Consider the following 24,173-nt stretch of genomic DNA (forward strand, 5'->3'; position numbering starts at 1 on the left):
ATGCTTGCTTTATTTTTCTTATTGTTGTTGTTGCTGTTGTTGTTATTGTTGTTGTTTATTATTATTTTTTTTTTTGTTGCTGGCCAGATCGCAGCTTTACTGTTTGCAATTTTTTTTTCGTATACAAACAAACATATTTATTTTGCTCGTTGTCGGATAAAGTGCTGTTGTTGTTGTTATATGTGCTGTTACTGTTGTTGTTGCTGTTGTTGTTGCTGCTGTTGTTGCTGTTGTTGGTGTTGTTGGTGGCACGCTGCAGCGATTTTGACGTCGCGCATTACTTCAGCACCGTTAAAGCAAATTTACAAGCCACGTTAATTCTTAAAGTGTGGCCTTAATTTGATTTGCTTAGATTTGCTTGGCTGCTCCAGAAGCCCAGCCTGACTTAGTTAAGAGCTTAGTCATTTTTATTAATTTTGCACTATGTAATTATTAATATTATTAATATTTTATTAATTAATGTAAGCAGCTGCATTTTCTGCTTTTGTATCGGTTAATTAGTTTCTTAAGATTTTCACATTTTTTCCCATACCAATTGTAAAAAGAATAAACCAATCCCAAACTTGAACATGCCCATTTTTTTTCTAGTGAAAAATACAACAATTTTCTTAAAATTAAAAATAAAAAATTTCCATCAAAAACTGTGTTTAAGGATTAGAATTAGAATATTCAAGTGGATGACTTTGTTGTGTCTATAATTTCTAACTAAAACAGCAAATAATAAGTAAATAAAAAATAAGTAAATAATAAATAAAAAATTTAAAAAAAAGTTTGCAAATTCCTCACAAACTAAATGCATATTTTAATGTATTCTTAGCGATGCGTGGCTTGGAATTGATTTCAATTTGGGCACACATATCATCAAAATGGCTGCCAACGATTTAAGCCACGTTGCACATTTCGGTTAGTCCAAAGTTAAAAGTCAAATGTGAGCTTGAATTACTAACAAAATGGCAGAAACAACAACAACAAAAACAACAACTGGAAGCCAAAATGCGAATGCCTTGTGAATTATGAGCGCGCATGCAAACGAAACCGGCTTAGACAAGGGTTTTGGCCAATGCAGGGGTGCGGTAAATGAATGGCTGCCTGTCTGTCTGTCTATCTGTCGGCCAGTCTGACTGTAGTCAAGCTGGGGCCTAGGGCGACGTCTAACCAAATACGAGTAAAGCAGCAAGTCAAGTGGCATGCAAACCTATTTTTCTTCTTTTTTTTTGCTAGCCAAAATGGCCAACAAGCTAAATGCAGTATTTATACCTGCATATATATATATATATATATATGTATACATGTGTGTATATAATTTTTTGGCCAAATATGGCGATTTCATGCTGCGGATCCAAAGTGGCCATGTGGCAGGCAAACGAACGGCACAAGATACATTAAAAACGGATTTGACCAACTTTGACTTTGACTCCGACGCAGTTAAATGTTGCCGCCGCCACTCTGGCCAATTTTTGCACTTGTGGTAAAGGTCTTAAGACAGGTTACGCGCCTGCGGTGATCTAACCGTTTTTATGCAAGCCGCTAACAGCAGCCGCATGAGGCAGCCACAACTGCGCTGTTCGTGCCGCCTGCCTTTTATTGGCCTCGCTGTGGTCACGCCAACAAGCCATGCAAAGGGTCAGCCAGCAATAATAACAACAGCAGCAACAAATGGCTTACATTTGCCATCTATTAGAAAGCAATCCGTCAGTGCGGTTTAGGCCAAACGAGATTCGTTGTTGCGCCTGCTGCTGTTCAAAGGCACAGGCTCAGACTCAGACTCAGATTCAGGCACTGGCACTGGCACTGGCACTGGCACTGGCACACCCACGCCCTGACATGCCTGACACAATATCAAAATACAAGTAAGAATATGCTTGCTTAGGAGATGCCCTCTACTCAAGTCAAGCATTTTTGGATTTGGCAAGGAATGAGTTTCGAAGAGCAGCTGTATCTAAAATATGAAAAAGAAGTTAAGCATTTTAAGCTCCAATTCTCCAACTTTAACGAAATAGTTCTGCGATTTTGGTTGAACCAACTCTTGTTATTTGTGAACCATATGTAAAGGCAATTGCCTGGCACATATTAGAATTGGTTACAGGGTATAGAAAATAGAAAACCGGTTTGCTTGGTCAGCATCGAAAAGTTCTCCTTGACTTTAATTCGTATCACGAGCCAAAGCCAAAGACAGCAAAAATAACAACGCCAAAAAGGAGCTGCCGCCAAAAGCTGACCCAAAATCACGCCAACGCGCACCCCAAAAAAGATGGCCAAACACAAAAAAGGTTTCTCGACGCGGACGACACAATTATGACTAATGTTTTTGGCCATTTCGGTTTGGTCGAGGTTTTACGGGGGTTTTGCGCTACTTGCATTTGCCACAAACAAGGTGCACAGACAACGCGATCGGCGGCAGGCGGGCGTGGGCAGCTGCCAGGCTGCCAGGCAGGTGACAGCAAAGTGCAACATGGCATAAGTATCTGACAGATGCGCACTGCTGCAACCCACATGCGGCATGGATACATATCTACATACTTATGTATATTTGTATCTGTGTCGCGCTTTTTCGGTGTCTGCTCTTTTTGGGCGCTGACATCATGCAACTTAACAGATTTGCATAGATTTCACGAGCACTGAGTTATGTCGCGCGTTCTATGACTCCATCTCTGTCTCTGTCTCCATCTCCCTTCTCTCTCTCAGTCTCTCAGTCTCTCACTCGTTGTCTGGCTGCGAGTTATCTTGTTGCTTTGTTTAATTAATTTGTTGCTGTGTTCTTTATGGCTTTATTAGCCAATCGGTGGCTGCCCACGCGGATCTTGCAGTTTGACAAATGCAACAGCCACTAAAGAATGCAAAAATATGATAGGCAAATGCAAATGCATTTAAAAATTGCACATACGCAATGTAGCACCGTCATAGCTGCTGCTGCTGCTGCAACGTTGCCCATGGTCGAAAGCGCTCCTCGCAATATTGCTGCTTAAGCGAAAATTTATCTATGCGCATTAATGTTTATGGCATTCAAAATTGCAGCTTTTATTTGGTAAGCAATGACGCGTCGTGGGTGTGGTCAAAATGGGCGTTCAGTTTATTACACACTTTTATGTCATTATTTTGCGCTTTTACTTTTATGCCGGCATGTGGTTGACGGACCACCACCACCACCACCCTTCTCTCAGCTCTTGCCACTTAAATGTTGTTCCCTTGTTCCCTTGTTGCTCTTGTTGCCTTTGTGCTTGTTGTTGTTGCTGCATAGCCCTTCAGCTGTGTCGCTTTTTAAGCTTGTGGCATTTTTTGTGGCTTTACTTTTCACATTTTTTGTTGTTCATTTTTGTTTGTTTTTTTTTTTTTGTTTTGTTTTTTTTTTTTTTTGCTATCAAGTGTTTTAAATGCCCGAGAGGCGAAAAAACGGAATTTTAAAAATGCCGGAATAAAAAATCTCACACAGTTTGTTGTAAAAGCGAAATTTTTGAAGTTCATTGTGAGCTTTAAATTGGTTTTGTGGAATTTCAATTACTTATGCACTTGCAGTTCAAATTTAAATCTTGGTCATAAGTTATTTCTTACTTAATATTACATTATTACCTGAAACGTTGATTTGGCTTATGTGTATCGTTTAACAGTTGGTGGATGCTTCATTCAACAGAACTTACCTAAAAATAGAGAAAAGTGTAAATTAGTCGAGTGCAAAAATGCAGCAAGTTAATAATTGAAAATATATACGTGAATTGAAACTATAAAAATAATATTTGTAATCAGCTAGTGTGTTTAATGTTTACACTAATGTGTTTAGCTGATGCTTTTATATTGGTTTTAGTTTTCATTAATTTATATAATGCAATTTATGTTCTGTTTATGAATGCATATTTAAGCTACATTTTTTTATGGACTAGATATTTTCAAGATTATCAATTAGGTGTCAACTAATTTTCATTTTGTTCCAAGACACTATAATCTAGCACAGGCAATGGAATTCACAGCTTGCAATTCTTAGCTACTTACAACTAGGCTAAAATATTTATTTACATACATATTTGTCTTAAGTATTTCGTATCCGGAGCGACCACGCCCAGAATATAAATTGCGCTTAAGCGGTGTGTAAATTATAATAATTTGCCAACTCTTATTTTATTATTATTTTTTATCTGGTCAAATGCCAATATTATAGCCAATCAGTCAGCAACATGCAACTCTATTACCTCAATTTCACTAAACCTGTTGGAAGTGCAAAAGCGGAAGAGTCAAGCAAATCTTAAAGTCCAGGAACTCACAGCCTTAGAATCTCTTCCACTTAAGTGTAGTACAAGTCTTTGAACATGTGTCAATCAACATTTAATTGCAAAAAGCAGCTAGAAGCATCAATCTAGAAAGTTAATAACTTCGCCAAAGAATTGGCAAAAGTGCTGCGAGCTCAAAAAAACACTTGGAAGGATTCCAATTTTTAGACAACCATTTTAGCATAGTTGCTTTAAAAATTTAAAATGAGTTTGCTTCGAGCATGAGGAAAAAATAGCAAAAACAATTCGAATGATTTCAACCGAACGCAATTTTAAGGTGGCCAAGTTATTAAATGCATATTTTTGAATTGATTGACATTCGATACTTGAATGGCTGATTCCCTTAATTACAGGCCAAAGTAATGTTATTTTATTTAGTGAACACCTTTTATTGCACCTGCTCGGATTCCATGGGACGAATCCATCATTTGAGCCAAAAGCACATCTGGCCATATTCATATTTATATATATTTATCGGATTGTTAGTCCTTTGTTTTAGTATAAAAACCCAGCACGTATCGCTCAGCGCACAGTGACATTTAAATGGCCGCAACTTTCAAACTGATTTATCCAGCTCCGTTGTCGGTTCGGGTTCGATCCAGAGACTGTTCCAACTATATGTATCGAGCCATGACGTTTGTTGGCTGGATACCACCCGAGCAAGGACCAAGGCGATATCTATATCTATTGTGGTCGTGTCTATGTTTTGTGTTATCTTTTTACATACCAGTCGGTCTCGGTCTTAGCCTTATTATTAATTCGAAACGGTTTACCCCGTTTTGAATTTCTTAACTGCGTGCAACTGTTCTCAAACACAAGTGGAGCACTGATAAAAAATATTGCAATGTTGAATTTCCTTCACCGTTTGCATAAAACCCACTCATTACTGGATTCCCTCGACGAGAGATTGCAGAGCGATAGCGATCGGGAGAAGGTCCATAAGGGTGTGGCGTTTTCGAACCGAATTTTTTTGGGTTTTGGCACAATTTTCTTGGTCTATCTGGTGTCTGATTTTATAGCCGATATGGCAAATGGCCAGCCGTCCTCTTTGGTGTACAATCCAATTTTCGATTCGCGAAACGGATGTTGCCACATGTGGCTACAAACATTAATTGAGAAAATACAATTGTTGTTACTGTCAGTTGTGTTATTAATTTTGGACACATATCCAATAATCATTCTCAATATAGTTCTAACCCACGTCGATATATTAAAGGACCATATTCGTAATCTCCGCTCCGATCCTCTCAAGACAGAGGCCGACAACTATGATGATCTCGTGTCCTGTGTCTCCGACTACGAGTCGATCCGCAAGTAAGTCTACATCATATCGGAAATAATAGTTGCGCCATGAATCTATTCATTTTCACCAGCTGTTGTGAGATGATACGTCCCATTGTAGATTGTACAATTTTCGTACAGTTTCTGCTGATTGGCGCTGTGCTGGGAGAGGCTCTGATAAACGTTTTATATTTCTCCGATGGATTTCGAGCAATTTCCCCGATTGGTTTTGCCGCTGCAGTTTTGATTGAGACATTTCCGTTTTGTTACTTTTGCGATTTGCTCGCCGAGGATGCGACAGATTTGGCCAATATATTGGGTCAATCGAATTGGATCGATGCTGATCGCAAATACAAATCATCGTTGCACATTTTCATGATACAAATTCAGAAACCGATCATCTTCATTGCAGGAGGACTTTTTCCCATCTCCTTGAACACCAATATAAAGGTGGGTCGAACTTTATTAATATGAATGAATAAATATATCATTTGATTGTGTATTATTTTTTTTTTGCTAATTTCAGATGGCTAAATTTGCCTTTAGTGTTATGACTTTACTGCAGAGAATGAATCTGAAAGATTGGCTTAACTAAGCTTACTATTCTATATAAATGGTCAAAATATAAACAGCACGTAAAAACTTAAACCTTAATCTTATATCGAGAAATGTAGAACAAAATAAAAAAGTTGGAATAAATCCTTGGCAAAATATTAAAGCTTGTAATTTAATAAAGATTTACTGATCCGTATTCTTTTCCTATTTGTTTTATCTTTTTAGTTTGAGCGAAACATAAATTTTTTATATTTTTTAAATATATTTATTTATTATATATTTGATTGTTTTAAACTATCTTCCAAGTGTTTTTATCCATTACTAAGTGACGTCACAAATGTGTGAAATTCCACAAGCTGCGAAAACAAGCGCTTCGCCAATATTATTTAAGTCCAAATACTTGGTACCAAAATGATCTGTTTAACATTCGCCGAGGTGTGAGGAAGCATCGGAGTGAGTACTCTGATAAACATATGTATGTAGAAGTGTGTGTGTGTGTGTGTTTTGTTTGTATATGTATGTTGTGGCAGCAGCTCTCCAACGGCTGTTTGCTTGCCACTGCCCAATGTTTCAGTATTAAGTTTGGAATGTTACGGTACTGCGGATTTGTGGCAAGCAGCACGATCAGATATACAAACATGCATAGACATACATAAATGCATGGGTGTGCATTAGCCAGTTGCTTAACTAATTAATTTATTGGCCAAAGTGAAAAATTGTATTGTTTTTCACATCAATCAAATAAGTTGCGGGGTTGTGAACATTGGAAAACCTGTCTGTCGATGGCAAATTATTAAAAGGAAATTGTTGACATTCCTTGGTAAATATGCAATTGCAACGGTAACTGCAACTGCAACTGCGGCAAGCAGCAGCTACTGCTGCAACCTGAATTAGAGCCAAGTTGTCGATGGCTGATTGCCCCTATAAGGAAAACAGCCCGTGCCCGGCAGCGCTATCTCTATTACAACCACCAGTAAGTCAGCAATGAGAACAAATAACAAACAGCAGCCGGCTTATTTTTTTTCTATTTCTATTTTTTTGTTTTTTTGTAGGACAAACAATTTTTGCTGCCTTAGATCTGGCTCTGCTCCTGGGTATTGGCAAATGCCAGTAGTTATAAAAAATGCACAACCTTTTTTTTACGATTCAGCAGTTATCATTATTTTATATTTTTTTGTTTTTTTTTTTTGCTGTACAAGTCTGTCGTGTTTTGCTGCAGCAGCAGCAGCCTGCCTGCCTGCTTGCTTGGTTGGTGTGTTGTGGGCCAAATAAATTTTATAAGTAATAAGCCAAGATCCAACGGACCTGGCTGCTGCCTGTTGCTGTTGCACTTGCCCCAACTGGCCGCCGCTGCAGTGAACAGTTAGAAACCGTTGACGTTGCTTGGCGCTCAACTGGTTTGTGGAAACAAGTGGCTGCATTGAGGCCGCCGAACAGCTTCCTCCTCCTCGTGCTAGTACCTTTAGCCAGCAAAATTCTTCTTGGCCAAAAGGGTATTTCGTGCGATACGAACAGCAACTGCAACAACAACAGCAACAACAACAAAATCAGCAACATGGGCAATGTTTTTTTCCGCTCAATGCGCCGAGTTTGAGAGCCAGTTCGTGCAGTTTGCTGCGAGTTGTTGTTTGGTTGCAGCTAGATAAAAATGCAGTTAATAAAACTGTAAAAACTGGACGCATGCGCACACACAAATAAACACACACACACATACACACACAGAGACTAATGCACAGATCGCCTTAGTCTGGGCAAGTGCAGCAAAAGCAACTGCAACTGGAACTGCAACTGTGGCACATTGCTGGCTTTTGCGCCTTTTGCAACGCCATTTAATTGCCTGTTTGCATTTCACATGAGCCGCGTTAACAACGTCCGCCAACGGGGGGCGGGGCGGGTTTACAAACGGAAAGGGGCGGCTGTCTGGTTGGGCGAGTAGCGCTGAGCTTTATGTTTCCATTGAATACCTATATCTCAAGGGGGCAGGCACCGCTGTTTGCTGAGATCGATGTTGCTTAGTTAAGCATTGCTGTGGAATCTGTTGTTTTTTTTGTATTCTTTATGAACTGAGTTTACTGCAACGCAAGTCGAATTTATTCCATTAATAAATCATTTCATTGTACATCTGTGAAATAGCTGGATGTTTACATAATCATTTAACTTGCAGATTACTAGCAATAAATTCTGAAAATGAAATCAGAATTCTGAAACTTATATTTTGTCGGCATGTTTTTCAAATTCCCAACGGCAGATGGCAATAATAAAAAGAGTCACAATTTTTTGATAAGAACCCTAATTAGTATTTTAACATTCTAAGCCAAATGAAACTTTTTAGTTACATTTACGAAACCGAATCAATTCTTAAAGGCACAGAATTTTGGATCATCGCTTGCCAACTGTATTGGTACTGTCATTCTGTGCACATAAAGTTGATATACGATATTTGTGTGAAATTTAAATATAAATTCTATCCCGATAAAACAATTTGAACCTGTTTTCAAAAGCTATACCTTTTAAATCATGTTTTGACCTTTGTTTTATAGTTAGAAACAAATACAAGTTATGCACTTCAATATCGATATACAATATTCTGTCGAAATGCATTTTAAAATTCAATTATTATGCTTATCAAGTTAGTTTTTACTGCTAGTATATTTTCATATAATATATCTAATACGAAAAAATATTTGAATATTTCTCGAGTATTGAAGAAACAGAAGCTGGCTCCAAATGAACTGTTGAAAATATGTAAAAGATCAATACAATATTCCGATTACTAATGTTAATAACAGAAAATATCGATACTGCGCTCGATACCTTAACTTAAGAATACATTGAATAAATCATCTTAGTCTAACCGCCAAACCTGGTGCATCACTTATTGCCACTTTAAAAACCCAACATGAACATATATATAATTATATATGTATATAGATAATTATTCCTGGGCTATATAAAGTCTTAATCTCAATTGCAATTGCAGTAAGCAAAATAATATAAACAAATTGGCAATCCCATTAAATCAATCCAATAAGACACATTTTGAAAGAAAATACATGATTCACTTACAAAAGTCGATCAACTTCATTGCTGGCGGCACCATATCTAAATACTTTGGCCATTTTAAGGTGGCCAAGTTATTAAATGCGTTTTTGAATTGATTGACATTCGATACCTGAATGTCCGATTCCCTTAATTACAGGCAAAAGTATTGTTATTTTATTTAGTGAACACCTTTTATTGCACCTGCTCGGATTCCATGGGACGAACCCATCATTTGAGCCAAAAGCACATCTGGCCATATTCATATTTATATATATTTATTGGATTGTCAGTCCTTTGTTTTAGTATAAAAACCCGGCACGTATCGCTCAGCGCACAGTGACATTTAAATGGCCGCAACTTTCAAACTGATTTATCCAGCTCCGTTGTCAGTTCGGGTTCGATCCAGAGACTGTTCCAGCTATATGTATCGAGCCATGACGTTTGTTGGCTGGATACCACCCGAGCAAGGACCAAGGCGATATCTATATCTATTGTGGTCGTGTCTATATTTTGGGTCATCTTTTTACGTACTAGTCGGTCTCGGTCTCAGCCTTATTATTAATTCGAAACGGTTTACCCCGTTTGAATTTCTTAACTGCGTGCAACTGTTCTCAAACACAAGTGGAGCACTGATAAAAAATATTGCAATGTTGAATTTCCTTCACCGTTTGCATAAAACGCTCTCATTACTGGATTCCCTCGACGTGGGATTGCAGAGCGATAGCGATCGGGAGAAGGTCCATAAGGGTGTGGCGTTTTCGAACCGAATTTTTTTGGGTTTTGGCACAATTTTCTTGGTCTATCTGGTGTCTGATTTTATAGCCGATATGGCAAATGACCAGCCGTCCTGTTTGGTGTACAATCCAATTTTCGATTGGCCACACGGATGTAGCCAAATGTGGCTACAAACATTAATTGAGAAAATACAATTGTTGTTACTGTCGGTTGTGTTATTAATTTTGGACACATATCCAATAGTCATTCTCAATATAGTTCTAACCCACATCAATATATTAAAGGACCATATTCGTCATCTCCGCACCGATCCTCTCAAGACAGAGGCCGACAACTATGATGATCTCGTGTCCTGCATCTCCGACTACGAGTCGATCCGCAAGTAAGTCTACCTCATATCGGAAATAATAGTTGCGCCATTAATCTATTCATTTTCACCAGCTGTTGCGAGATGATACGTCCCATTGTAGAGTGTACAATTTTCGTACAGTTTCTGCTGATTGGCGCTGTGCTGGGAGAGGCTCTGATAAACGTTTTATATTTCTCCGATGGATTTCGAGCAATTTCCCCGATTGGTTTTGTCGCTGCAGTTTTGGTTGAGACATTTCCGTTTTGTTACTTTTGCGATTTGCTCGCCGAGGATGCGACAGATTTGGCCAATATATTGGGTCAATCGAATTGGATCGATGCTGATCGCAAATACAAATCATCGTTGCACATTTTCATGATACAAATTCAGAAACCGATCATCTTCATTGCAGGAGGACTTTTTCCCATCTCCTTGAACACCAATATAAAGGTGGGTCGAACTTCATTAATATGAATGCATAAATATATCATTTGATTGTGTATTATTTTTTTCTGCTAATTTCAGATGGCTAAATTTGCCTTTAGTGTTATGACTTTAGTGCAGAGAATGAATCTGACCGATTGGCTTAACTAAGCTTACTATTCTATATAAATGGTCAAAATATAATCAACACGCAAAAACTTAAACCTTAATCTTATATCAAGATATGTAGAGCACAATAAAAAAGTTGTTATAAATCCTTAGCAAGCAAAATTTTAAAACTTGTAATTTAATAAAGATTACAGATAAGTGTGCTTTTCCTATTTGTTTTATGTTTTTAGTTTGAGCGAAATATAAATTTATTTTATTTTTGAAATATATTTATTTATTATATATAATGAATCTATTATATATTTGATTGTTTTAAATTATCTTCCAAGTGTTGTTATCAATTACTAAGCTATACCTTTTAGATCATGTTTTGACTTTTGTTTTATAGTTTTATATGCAAGTAATGGATTTCAATTTTGAAATACAATATTCTGTCGTAATGCATTTTAAAATGCAATTATTATACTTATCAAGTTAGTTTTTACTGCTAGTATATTTTCATATAATATATCTGGTTGGGTTTTTAAAGCGGCAAAAAGTGATGCACTATGTTTGGCGGTTAGACTAAGAAGATTTATTCAATGTATTCTTAGGTTAAGGTATCGAGCGCAGTATCGATATTTTCTGTTATTAACATTAGTAATCGGAATGTTGTATTGATCTTTTACATATTTTTAACATATCTAATACGAAAAAATATTTGAATTGAATATTTGAATATTTCTCGAGTGTGTATCGAGTGTTGAGCAAAAAGAGAGCCGGCACAAAACTGACCTTCGTTCATTAACGACAGCAGAGCGCATAGCAAGACATAAACCTAAAAAAAAACGGTCATATTTGGCTAAGATGAAAACCAGTTAGCTGCAGCTAACCGACAGCAGCTGCGTCTAACTAGTAATAAAATTAACTTTAGAATTTTTGTCTGTCTGTGGTTTTTGGTTTTAAAGATTTTTAATTTGCAAGCCAACAACAAAAATTACATTCAAAAAAAAAAAAAGAAGAAAATAAAATACAAAAACGAATTAAAAAACATGCTGAATTAATTTCACATTAGAACACGCTCATGCAACACTGCCAAAACGAAGCAGCGACAACTGAATTTGCCAAATGGCAATCCGGTAACCGAACCAAGGGGCAACTGCTACCACCAAAGTCGAAGTCGTCGACTTAGTCAAACTGCACGCTCCGCTGGCCTTTTGCGGGAAATGAACAAAAAAAAAACTAAAAAAAACTTGTTTGACAAACAAATAAAAAAAAAAATCACTGCAAAAAAAAAATATATATATATATATATAAACAAAATTTTAAATTACAGCTATTTAAAATATGTTTTAAATTATTTGCATCAAATCATAGAAAAATAGAATTGTATTATAATTTTGCAGAACAACATTCAAATATATATATATAAATATTTATAATTTTGTGTTGTGTCATCTCAAAAATTCTTAATTGTATGCAAACTCAGAATAGATGCAGTGGACTCGTAAAACAGTTTTGACTGTACAATTGATGAACAATTTGTTGGCCGGCACTCAACAGCACTTCAGTGTCATGCCTACTGCTGCTGTAAAGAGTCATTGTAAGTGGCATTGTTTGTCGAACAGTTATAAAGTTATATTTATGCATATATATCACGTATATATATACATATATATATTGTTTTTGAATTGCACTTTGGTTAACAAAGCAAATTCTGCTGTGATAGCTGGCGCTAGTGTAGACCTTCGCGAGGGTTGTCTCCCCGCAGCCGTTGGCGCCAACGGGCTTAACACTGTAAGTTGAGAGGCCCCCCAAACTTGGCCCAGCTGCGTCAACAAAAAGCTGAAAAGGTTTTTGAAATTTTGTCTCTTTCAGCAAATCAGCAAAAATTATTTGTTGAATACTCTTGCAGCGGCTATTAAATGCTTGGCATGAAGTGTGTCACGTTTCTAGATATCTTCAACCTCATAATATATATGTTAATAATAGACTCGGATCTTTAAGAGTATATCATATTCGGCGTCTAAGAAATAGTTAATTTCTTGCTTTTACTTTGGGCCAAGTTTGTTGGCACTTGTAAGCAATTTTGAGTTGGCACATAAATTGATAAGTGAGAGGAAAAAAAATTATTTATTGTTGTTGTACAAGTGTTCTAATTATTTTTTATATTTATGATGCAATTAATTCAGCACTTTTTTTTTGCGGCCAAAAAGCCTTTAAAAAAATTGCTAATTTTTTTGAATAGCATATTCAATTTGAACATAATTTAATGATTTTCTTTTAATGTTATTAAATTCAAAAATTATATTTTTGAATAAAGACATAAAATGTTTCAGGTTTGTTAAGTTAGAGAATATGCTAAAATTCCTACACCTTCGCCTACATTTTTGTCTGCTTTTTGCTCAGCTCAAATGTAAATGTACTTTGTTGTTGTTGCTCTTCAAGGTTAAAAGCACACACGCATAAAACAACAACAACAACGAAACAACAAAAAACAAAAATCCCCCGTTTAGATTATTGCCAAATTAGTGGGTCGTAGACAACAAGATCCACTAGACCCACTGACATAACCAGCACAAACCAACGCCAGCAACAACAACAGCAACAACGTCCGCTTTGCCGTCGGCTATTTTGCATAAAATGTGTGTCAGCAAGGTAAAGGGCGTTCGATGAAACCATCAAACCACCTTCAGTCCCTCGGCCACCCTACCACCAGCCCCCCCCTGCCAACCAACCAACCACAACAACCACAACAACAACTGACGCCCGCAATGCTATACAGACCCAAGTTGTTCGCGCTGTAAGCATTTGAATACCTAATATATTGGCAGGCCCATTTTACAGTTGCTGTTGTTGTTGTTGTTGCTGTTGTTGTTAGTTTTATTTTTTTATTGTTGTTGTTGTTGTTGTTGTTATTTGGTCTCAGTCTTTAACGCATGCGAAATTGGTTTTTCAATTTGTTTTGTATTGAAATTTTGCGTTGGCTTACAAGAAATTTTGACTCAGAGTTTAAGTTGAGGTTAGCCTTGATAATAATTTGTTGCTAATTTATTGTTGTTACACGCACATTAATTAGGCTAACTACAACTTAAGCGGCTCGTTGAATTTTTTTTTATTGTTTTGTTTTAGTTTTGTTTATGCTGCTTGTCGTTTGTGCTAAGGTCAATAATATATTTGAATTTTAATGAAAGTTTGTAATCACTTTATTGCAATTAAGAGCTTTGCAAAATATTACAAATAGTTTGTCTGTTAAAAATATAATTTATTAACGCAATTTGTTGTAAAAAACGTATTATTCATTTACAAATTAGTTATGCTCTGAAAGCTAAAGCTTAAATATTAATTTTGTTCGTTGTACAAATAAAAAATAAAAAACTTGTGACTATATCTAGATTTATTTTGGACTGCATGGAACTTCTTCAGTATTGAGCATCCTACTCAAAAATGCCTACAAATTTCTTAAATATTATTATTAATCAGAGTCTTTTAAGACTTTACTAAAAGTTTATTTTAGAGTGTATATCAAGGCAAATGTAACTTTATTTCTCTAAACGATAACAAGAACACTCAATCCTTCAACTATTCATAGTTTTGTTGAATATGCTGGACTTGAAATGTTTAGCATTTTGGGTGCAACACTGTATTTTTGGTGCAACACTGTGTTTCTGGTGCAACACTGAGTTTGTCTTCAAGTTTATTACTGAGAGAGTTGACGTCTGATGGAATATGAAGTAAATATGGGTACAAGTCATGACAAATGAAAATATATATTTATTAAATTCAGTATGGCAAATGCAGCAACTTTCTCTGGCAGCACAACACCTTTCTCTACACACCTGCCCCAACCATCCTGCTACAGCGCTGTGATGTGAAATGACAACAGAAAAAGTTGAGTTGATTCTGCGGTCTGATTTGTTAACGCTCCCCTTGCATATTTGCCACATTTTCACATTGTTGGAAGTTTGGCTGCTGGCTGTTGGCTGGTTACCCGCTTCGCTGACACAGGCTGCAGTTACAGCCCGGTTTGTAAGGTGGCTTACCGAAGCGCGGCAATTTTGGCGTGACTGGCTCACAAATTCAGAGGCATTTACATACGTACATAGCTAAATACATACATATCTATATGAAGTTTTGTGTGTCGTCTGACTCAATTTATTTAGATGCGAAAGTGTCCAGACGATGGCCAACACGCCCAGTCTGGTGCACATCACAAAAGGTTGCGTTAAGTTGACACTCTCGAGGATTATTCAAAGTAGTCGGGGAATGTTTAGAGTACCTATATATATGCATACATATACATATATATGTATATATATGTATATGGGTTGGGACACAGAGCAGAATATGATTGTGATTCATGGACGTGAAAGATTTATACGCGAAACTCAGGCAAAAAGTAATATTCAAATTTTGGTTTGTCTGGTTGCCTGCCTCATTTCTTGACCACACACAACAGTTGTCGCTGGATTTAATTGGCCAGTGCAAAAGCAAAAACGCATTAACAACAAATACATACATAAATAAATAGAAAAGAACAAAAATAACAAAAATACTAATAATAATAATAATAATATTCGTACTGCAAAATGTTGATGACGGCACTTCCGGTGCAATTAACGAGTGCTCGGCGCAAATGTTTCGGCGCTGGAAGCCAAACTGGAAGCATCTGAACTGACAGCCCCTCCCCAAATCACCCCCCTCCCCTCACCAACAAATACGAAATGTACACAACGCCTTGGGCTAAGATTCTTGCTTAGTTTTCATTTTGTTGTGTAATTGCCTTTTGCATAATTTGCAGCGACAGGCCAAATGCTAATGACAAATGCGGCCAAGTGGCCTCTTCACACTTAATAAGACATAATTTGTGCATCTTTATGAGTTGCAGCTTTTCATTTGTACGCATTTCACATGCGTGGGCGCTCCAGCGCTCAAAAATCAAACGAGGAACCCAATTAAATGGCCAGCATGTTTTTTGCAGTTGTCAACAAAACAAGAAGGAATTGCTTACTCAGTGGCACACCGATGATTAGATACACTCATCAGTAATAAGCATAATTAAAAGCAATACATCTTTTCATTTAAAAAATAATATGTTGCAAGATATGCTACAACTCTTATCGAAAATGGGTCAAAACGAAGGCAATATATTGACTCGGCTAGTGTTGTTTTGTGCAGTGTTGTTTTAGTTATAGGAAGAGTATTAAGAAATGTGATAATTAACAGAAAACAAAAACATAGACAGAGAAGGGGACGGAGAGGCCTTTTGGGCAACGTAGACGCCAAAACGCCTTCGCTTGCTGCACTCGTTCTGTCAACCAAAATATTGCACGAGCCGACAGACGACAGGTTGGGAAGACGCTTTGAATGTGGCCAAGTCCGGCACTTAGTCGCTTGGTACAAGTTAATTTTCGTGTGGCGTCTTTTGTGCTTTTGCTGCCTTTTCTTTTTATTTTTCTTTTTGTTTTTTTGGGCGAGCATGATGTATTTATTTTATAATTGGTGCAGACATGCACCGACTTTATGCACAAGCCAAATGATAAATTACAAGCGGCAACAGTTTTGCCAGCCTTTTGTCTCTCAGCCAACTTGCTTGCGTGGCGTATGCGCAATGTGTGAAATTAATACCGATCAGAGGTGTTAGATCCACACGCTCAATACACGCTTTCCACTCACTAATTAAATGAATTTATTTGCCGGCCGTGTTTAACAACAAATTGACACATGGCATAATTGACAGAATTAACAGCTGCATTGAATTTGAAGTAGTTTTGATCTATCGACCCCGTTCGGGATTCGCTTCCTTTGGCTGCTTTCGCTTTCGCTTTCATCGGCCAGGCCACCAAGCACATGGCACATGGCACATGGCACACATGTAATGTCAGCTAATAATGCGGAAAGTGCTGTCACAGCAACTGTCACAAAACTGTCATTTGGATAATGAAGCCGCCTGTGAACACTGCTCTCGTTTGATAAATTACCCAATGCCTCAAACTGACTCTCAACTGACGAAATGCTGCAACATATATACAGATATATATATCTTACAGCAATATCACAATTCCTGTGTGCATTCATACAGTTTTGCGATACCGTTTACATAAAATACATCAATTTTAGATCAGTTATTTTACATAATAATTTTGTTATTTTTAAGTTGAAAACAAATCTGAGATTCACAAAAGTCAAGCCATATAAAAGAATCATATATATATATATATTAATTGATGTTAATCACTTCAACCCATCTTGTCGCTTTAATTAATAGTTTAGACATTCTTCCCAAATAGTTGTGCATAGCCAGCTGTCACATTTGCAGCAGGGTATACGCACCTTTGCATGCTTAAGGCTGGCTGCCTCATCATGTTGTTAAAGATAGCCCAAAGTGTTGGCCATCCGCAATATTTGTCGACTTTTCACAGAAATTGGGTCAAATTAATAACCACAAAAACAAAAAAATGCGTGTACAAAAATTTGCGCACAAGTAATGCGAAAGCAAGCATAAAAATAAATGAAAAAAAAAAATAAGAAATAAAAACAAATACAAAATGAATTTGTAAAATTACATACACACGCACATAAAAAAAAATACAGACATTTGTAAATAGACACATTATGAGAATTAAAAACTAAATTAAAAACTGCAACTGGTAGGCGAAAGATGACTGCAAATTTACAAAGGCAGCCAAATCAAGCAAAACAGACACTTTCGATTTCAATGAAGATTCTTTTTCTCTGTCTGTGTGTGTGTGTGTGTGTGATTTTGTTGTTGCCATCTTGGCCGCATTGTCAGTAAACATTTTGAAGGTGGCAGTCGACGCGACAGGTGCGAATGCTGGCGACAATTCTTTTACCATTTAATGAGCTGCAAAAAGGCAACGATAAAAACATATGTAAATGCATACATTGTATGCGCTATAAAGAGCCGAATTGGGTACCGGGTACAAATTTTAAAAGTCATGTAAATTAATTAAGTTCACAATTCTGACAAACTACTTGTATTGCATGCGCTATTTCGCAATTGATTAATTTGTAAATCAACTTAATTTTTAAGAGCCCAAAGAAAGTCAGTTTCATTAAAACACAAATAACGCCAAAATGAGCTAATTTAAAACCCACAAAAAAAAACTAGAAATAAAAGCCGAAATACAAATAAAAACAATTTTAAGTAAATTAAATTAATTGCCAGCTTCATTTGGTGGGTGAAACGTCACCTGATTAACGCCGGCTTTAGAAATACACACGAAAATACAAAAAGCAGGTTCATTTAAATGCATATGTACAATAAATAAATTTAAGACATAACCGCAATGCGTGCGCATTGTTTTTGTTGTTCCTGTTGTCGATTGGTTTTTTTTTTCATTATTTCATTATTATTATGTATTATATTCGGCTGCATGTTGTTGCTGCTGCTGCCTTGTGAATATTGCTTCCTTTTCAGCATTTTGCAGTCGTAGTAACGTAATAAAAAAAAAAATATATATATAAGAAATTTAAATAAACAAAAAAGACACAAAAAAATAATAAACAACAGTAACGTAGCAGCAGCAGCAGCAGAAACAACAACAACATTAGCAGCAAACAAAACGCAAAAGCAAAAGAAAAAAATATTCAAGGTCAGTGCCGAAACGTGCATGCAAAAATTAAGCGCACGATAAAGAGCGAATAAAAAGTAAGCAAAACGAAAACGAACGAAAAAAAAAAAACAGCCAACCAACCTAAGAGAGCAGCATGAAATGAGCAAATGGAGAAATCTTAAAGCTGTTTCTTTTTTTCTTTCTTTGCCGTGTTTTTATACCCTGCACCCGTGCTAGAAAGCTGGGGAATAAATGTTTTGTTAACGTAAAGAAAATGGGGAATAAAATATTCTCGAATTTAATCATACATTTGATGTGTACAATTTATCATGCGCCACTAAAAAGGGTATCAGCTAGTCGGATTGCATAGATTTTTGCATTCTTTGTTATTAATGCAGAATTTAGGGGGCTATTTTGTTCACATTACTGCAATTAAGCTGGTATATATTATTCTTTAGATAGGCAGTACATATTGAAGTTTATTACCTTAGAAATTTTGTTTATAACTAATGTGTGCGCATTTTATGAGGGTCTTGTACTTTCCCGTCATTCATTCATAGTTCTTCTTGCTTAATACATATATTTTATCAGCGCTGATTGATAAGAAAGTGCTAAGTCAACACGAAATTGAGATTAATTACATCACTGTTATTTTAGAGTTGATGTGTTGACCAAAACAATCCACAAGTATGTATTTATAACACACATACTTGTTATTGTAATTAATTTCTCAGAGTTTTTCGAATTCAAGTTTCTTTTGCTGATACCAACTAGTCTTTCTGAAACTTATTCAAGACTTGTCTCAATTCAAAAAGAATTGAACACATCTCAAAAACCAAAAAACATAAAATACAAAAGAAGTTGAGAGAATGAGAAGAAGAAGAGTGACTAAGCGATATTCATCCCGAACCGGGGCAGTAACAGAGCAGGCAGGCAGGCAGGCAGAAGAGCGGACTCCAGCCACTTGTCCTTGAATGCTAAGCGAAGCAAAAGAAGATCACACAAACGCCAAATGAGCAGCCAAAGCGACGGCAGCGACGCCAGCGCTGCCAGCTGCAGTCGACGTCGACGTCTACGCCATTAGACGAAGCGAGGCGTCGCTGCTTTGGGCTTGGCTGCTGCTGCCATCGCTGCTGCTCAGCAGCGAACAACTGTCGTTGCTTTTTGTACTGCTGCTGTTCTTGTTGTTGTTGTTGTTGTTCGCTCTCAGCATAAATTCGCAAAGTATGCGAAATTTATTAGGGTCTGCTCGCATGGGCAGCTGTTGTTGTTGTTGCTGTTGTTGTTGTTGTTGCTGCTGCTGTTGTTGTCGTATTTCGTCTAATTTAAAGATCGCACACATGCACACAAAAAGGCTGTTGTTGTCTGTACACGTATGTGTGTGTGTGTGTAACTGAATACACTTAAAAAAAACCCGAAATAGCCAACAACTACAACAATCTGCATATGTATATGTATGTGGCCACTAACAACTATATTAAAATATTTGTATTAATTTTTCGATGTTAAATTTTTATTATTTGCTTTTACTGTTGGTGTGTGTTTGGTGTTCTTCGTTTTTTTTTTTTATATTTTTTGTGCTCTTTTAATTTTTAATTGATGTGTATTTGTTAAAAATTTGGTAAAGCAATAAACCAATACAACTGCACATTTGATTACTTCGCTCTTACTCGCTCTCCCTCAACACATTTAAGTATTTCCTATATCGCTCTGTGTGCGTCTACAACTTTTTGGCAACTTTATGTGTGTGTGTGTGTTGTGTGTGTGTGTGTTGTGTGTGTGTGTGAAGCGATTAATGATGTGGATTAAACAAATGGAAACGCGCGTGTTTGGCTAAATTAAATGTAAGCATACAAATATAAATATAAAAATATTATATTTCTGTGATAAAAACAATTGATAAGCAAACGGAAAGGAGATTTTCATTACGCCCATAATGAGTATATTTCTTATCTGCCTTAGAATTCATTTCAGATAGCAACTATTGAAATAACAACAACGACAAGTACTTTAGTTAAAGTGTCTAAAGTTTAACAATTGACGACTTTATGATTTGTTTTTTATTCACTTTTTATTTTTAATCATTTTTTTTTCGGATATTTTTTTTCATAATTTGGAATTCCTATCAAATTATCTGTTAAGTGGTCAACCTTTTATTGAATGAAAATCTTGATCAGCTTTGTTTGTTTTGAAAAAAAGTTGTGTACAACAGAATTAAGTGCTTTAAAGATACTAAACTAAATTTTTAATGAAATTTATTCCCAAGAGTGAAGACATCGTATTTGGCTAAACTACTAAAATAGGCAACATTTCTGGCATTACATTAACAGATGCCTATTGCCACTCAGCTCTGCCCAGTTTGTAAATGTATCAGGCAGGCCATTAGAAGCGAGTGCAAAACCTTCTTCAAAAACATGTTTTAACTTTTTTTTTTTGTGGCGTGCAGAACTCAAACTCAAAATGGTCAAGCGTCTGAGCAACTTTACAAGTTAAAAAAAATTAAATACACACACACACACACACACTCACTTGGCAACAAGAATAAGGCAAAAAGGGTAGAAACGAAGCACGCCAAAAATTTGCAAAAATGGCAACAAAAAAATAAAAAATTAAAATAATACAAAAGCAAAATATAAGAAAAAAACCTCTAACCGAAGCTGAAGCCGACGCAGACGCGTCGAAGTCTGTGGCCGAAAAATAAAAGAGCGCAAGTGTCGCTGCCTCTGCTAGCGTCGCAGCCAGCGCCAGCGCCAACGTCAACGTCAACGTTCACTGTCAAAACCTTTGAGCGGCGATGGCGACTTAGACGTGACTTACAAACTAAATGCGCGCGGCTCAAGGTTAAAAGCAGTTTATTTGTTGTAAGCCAGCAGCGAATAGCCAACAGTTAACAGCCAGCAGGCGATGGCCAGTCCAACAAAAAACGAAACTGAAAACGCCAAAAAGAATATCTCGCAAAACACAAGCTGTTGTCTGGTTTTATTGTTGCGGTTATCGTTGTTGTTGTTGCTGTTGCTTTTGTTGTTGTTGTTATGGCTTTGTTTTTTTGGTTGGAGGACTTTGTCTGGGGCGAGCCTGTGCCCGTTTTTGGGGCGTGTTTGAAATGCTAACAAAACAGCAGTTAGAAGATATGCTGTCCATATTGCATTAGCCGTTATTGTAAGTGTATTGTGTATTGTAAGTAAGTTATTGTTGCACAATACGCGTCATAATAATAATAATAATAATAATAATAATGGCAGCAACAATTGCTGAGAAATTGATTGCCAGTCGGCTTTTGTGCGCGCGATAAAATGGCTTTCAATTAATTAGCAGGCAATTGCAATGGCATATCAAATGTTCTGCTGTTCTAAAAGAAAAATCGTGTTGCAAAACAAAACAAATGATTCAACTTTAACCTGACCCTGCATGTCTGTCACACAATTGCAGCAACAAACAGCAGCAGCAACAAACAGCAGCAGCAGCAGCAGCAGCTGCAGGATGACATCATTTTGAGAATGTGTGTTTTAAGCGCAGTGTTAGCCAAAGTTAGCCAAAGTCGTATTCGAAAATGTTGAACGTTATAAATTACATTTGCGCACAATTGACCAAAAATGTGCATTTGCATTGATTGTTGTTGTTGCTGTTGTTTGTTGCTGTTGTTGCTGGCGATGTTGCTGCCACCCACAGCAACGGCAACGGCAACATGCACACCTGAGACGACGCCAACGCAATCAGAGCCGTCAAAATATCAATTGCAGCGATTGTAAAAACAACAGCTAAATAAACATTTTGACAAATGTCGGCAAAGTCGGTAGTTGTTGTAGGTGCCACTTAGCCAATTAGCATGCATTGCGTATTTTCATCTATTTTAAATTGATGACGTCGCCAATCAGCTACGAGCTACGAGCTGCTCCTATTTAGCTAAGCCCCACATTGCCATAGTAAGTGTTTCAGCTGGCCACACGATCGTTTCGATTTGTCCTTCACAAGCCGTTGACTAAATTGGAATTGATTTGGCAACGCTTGCGGCAGCAGCAGCAGCAGCAGCAGCAGCAGCAGCAGCAACTTTAGCCATATGGGCGCGAGCAGACGACTTTTATGCTTTAATGACCACGACTAAGTTACTGCTGCAAAAATTCATTTTGAAAAAAAAAAATCAAATTGAAATCAAGCTGGGCGCAACATGCGGGCCACTAAACATGGCCAATTAGCAATTGTTGACCATAAAGCAGTGCAAACTGAAATTTATATGTAAAATGAACATTTCAATTTTAAATATGCATTTTTATATTGTTAAATTTAATTATTTTATGGTTACAACTATGTCAAACAACCCACTTAATTTTCGAAATTTCATTTTATAATTAAAATCAATATGGATGTAAAACTTTCATTTTAAATAAAAAACTTTATAGGTTTTCATCTAAAAATCTCTACAAATTCTATATAGATGAGCTCATCATTGTTTGTTTCGATCTACATTTATTTGCATCTTCTGATTCTTTTTTGAGGTTACACAACTAAAAGTTCCATCTCCAGAAGCTACTTTTTACACAAGTTTCTAAATATGTTTGTCAAGTTTGATTTTATTTTATTAATCATTTTTTTAAGACAAGAATTCGAATCATATCAAACCAGAATTGTGAGAATTGTATTTTTTAAAAATAAATGATTTATATATTTGTATACCCCATTTGATTGTTGTTTATTTATATATAAAACTATAGAACTCATTTTGAGTGGCATGAAATTGAAGTGCAACACCAACCTGGTCATTTCCGCAAAGTAGAGTTGGACGACTTATAACATTTGCACCATGTGCGTAAGCAGTTGAGATACATGCAGAGTATTTTTGTTGTGATTATTTTTCTCTTTCGCGATTTTATTTTGTTTTTAATTATTTTTGTTATTTTTTGATTTTTTTGATTTTTTGATGTTTTTTTTTGGTATGCTGCAGTATCTAATGTGTCCAACTAGCACCAATCAATATTTTATTGTATCTTTGTATCTAGAATACACACACGCATTCTAACTTTCGACGGCCAACGTGCGACTTCCTACGCGAACGGCAGTAAAAAATTTTATGAGCTGTGAAGAACGCGCGAAATATTTGTTGTTTTAGTTATTGCTGCTGCTGTTGCTGTTGCTGCTGTTGCTGTTGCTGTTGTTTGGCAATTTGGCAAATTGTTACACAATTCGTTGAAGAGAGTTCCCGCCCCACCAAAAAAAAAAGGCCAAAAAGAAAAGAGAACGGACAGGCTGACTGGCTGGCTGACTGGCTGGCTGGTTGGTTGGCTAATTAATAGCAGTGGCACTATCTGACGGATACGGATACGTATTTATTTGTGTATGTATGTTGTATGTTGTATGTAGATGCTTGTAATTTGGTGTTAGCAAACGTAGAATGCAAAGCGAACCGCATCAGCACGTAGCGCCGACTGGCTGGCCGGCCATGCGACAGACCTAACCCTTGCCAATTCCCAAGTAAACAAAATAAATAACATAATTTAAAAAAGCACAAAAGCGCAAAAACTGAGCAAAAAATTTGAGTATCTAAAGGCGAGCGACGGCAAAACAGCGAACGCTCTTTATGCTTTGTTTCTTCCTCTTCCTCTTTTGCTTTTTTTCTGCTTCTTCTTCTTTCTGCTTGAATATCTTTTTTGTTTTTTGTGTGTATGTGTGTGTGTGTGTGTGTTGCCAAAATTCGGGGCCTGGTCGGGTCGGGTGTGGAAAGGGACAGGGACAGGCACAGGGACAGGCAAAGCGGCGGCAAAGCTTACAGATACGTTTGCTGTCGCTGTCGCTGCTGCTGCTGTTGCTGCTGCTGTTGCCGCTGCTGCTGCTGTCTCTGCAGGCGCGACA

At 36.9% G+C, this 24,173-nt stretch overlaps 1 protein-coding gene across 4 annotated transcripts in view; it reads right to left on the reverse strand.

The window, feature by feature from the left end:
- The window catches only part of LOC6564432 (sex determination protein fruitless), a 70,148-nt gene extending 46,993 nt beyond the window's left edge, over positions 1-23,155 (reverse strand). Inside the window, exon 1 of one of the 4 annotated variants that reach the window (XM_032737194.2) lies at positions 23,080-23,153. In XM_032737194.2, coding sequence (XP_032593085.1) covers positions 23,080-23,087 — 8 coding nt within the window. In that variant the 5' untranslated portion in view covers positions 23,088-23,153. Of the gene's footprint in view, positions 1-23,079 lie in introns of all 4 variants that reach the window. The other 3 variants (XM_032737191.2, XM_032737189.2, XM_032737192.2) reach the window with 3 other exon arrangements.
- Positions 23,156-24,173: the final 1,018 nt, after the last annotated feature.

The sequence above is a fragment of the Drosophila grimshawi genome, unplaced genomic scaffold, assembly GCF_018153295.1.
Source record: "Drosophila grimshawi isolate 15287-2541.00 unplaced genomic scaffold, ASM1815329v1 contig_311, whole genome shotgun sequence".
NCBI classification, from domain to species: domain Eukaryota; kingdom Metazoa; phylum Arthropoda; class Insecta; order Diptera; family Drosophilidae; genus Drosophila; species Drosophila grimshawi.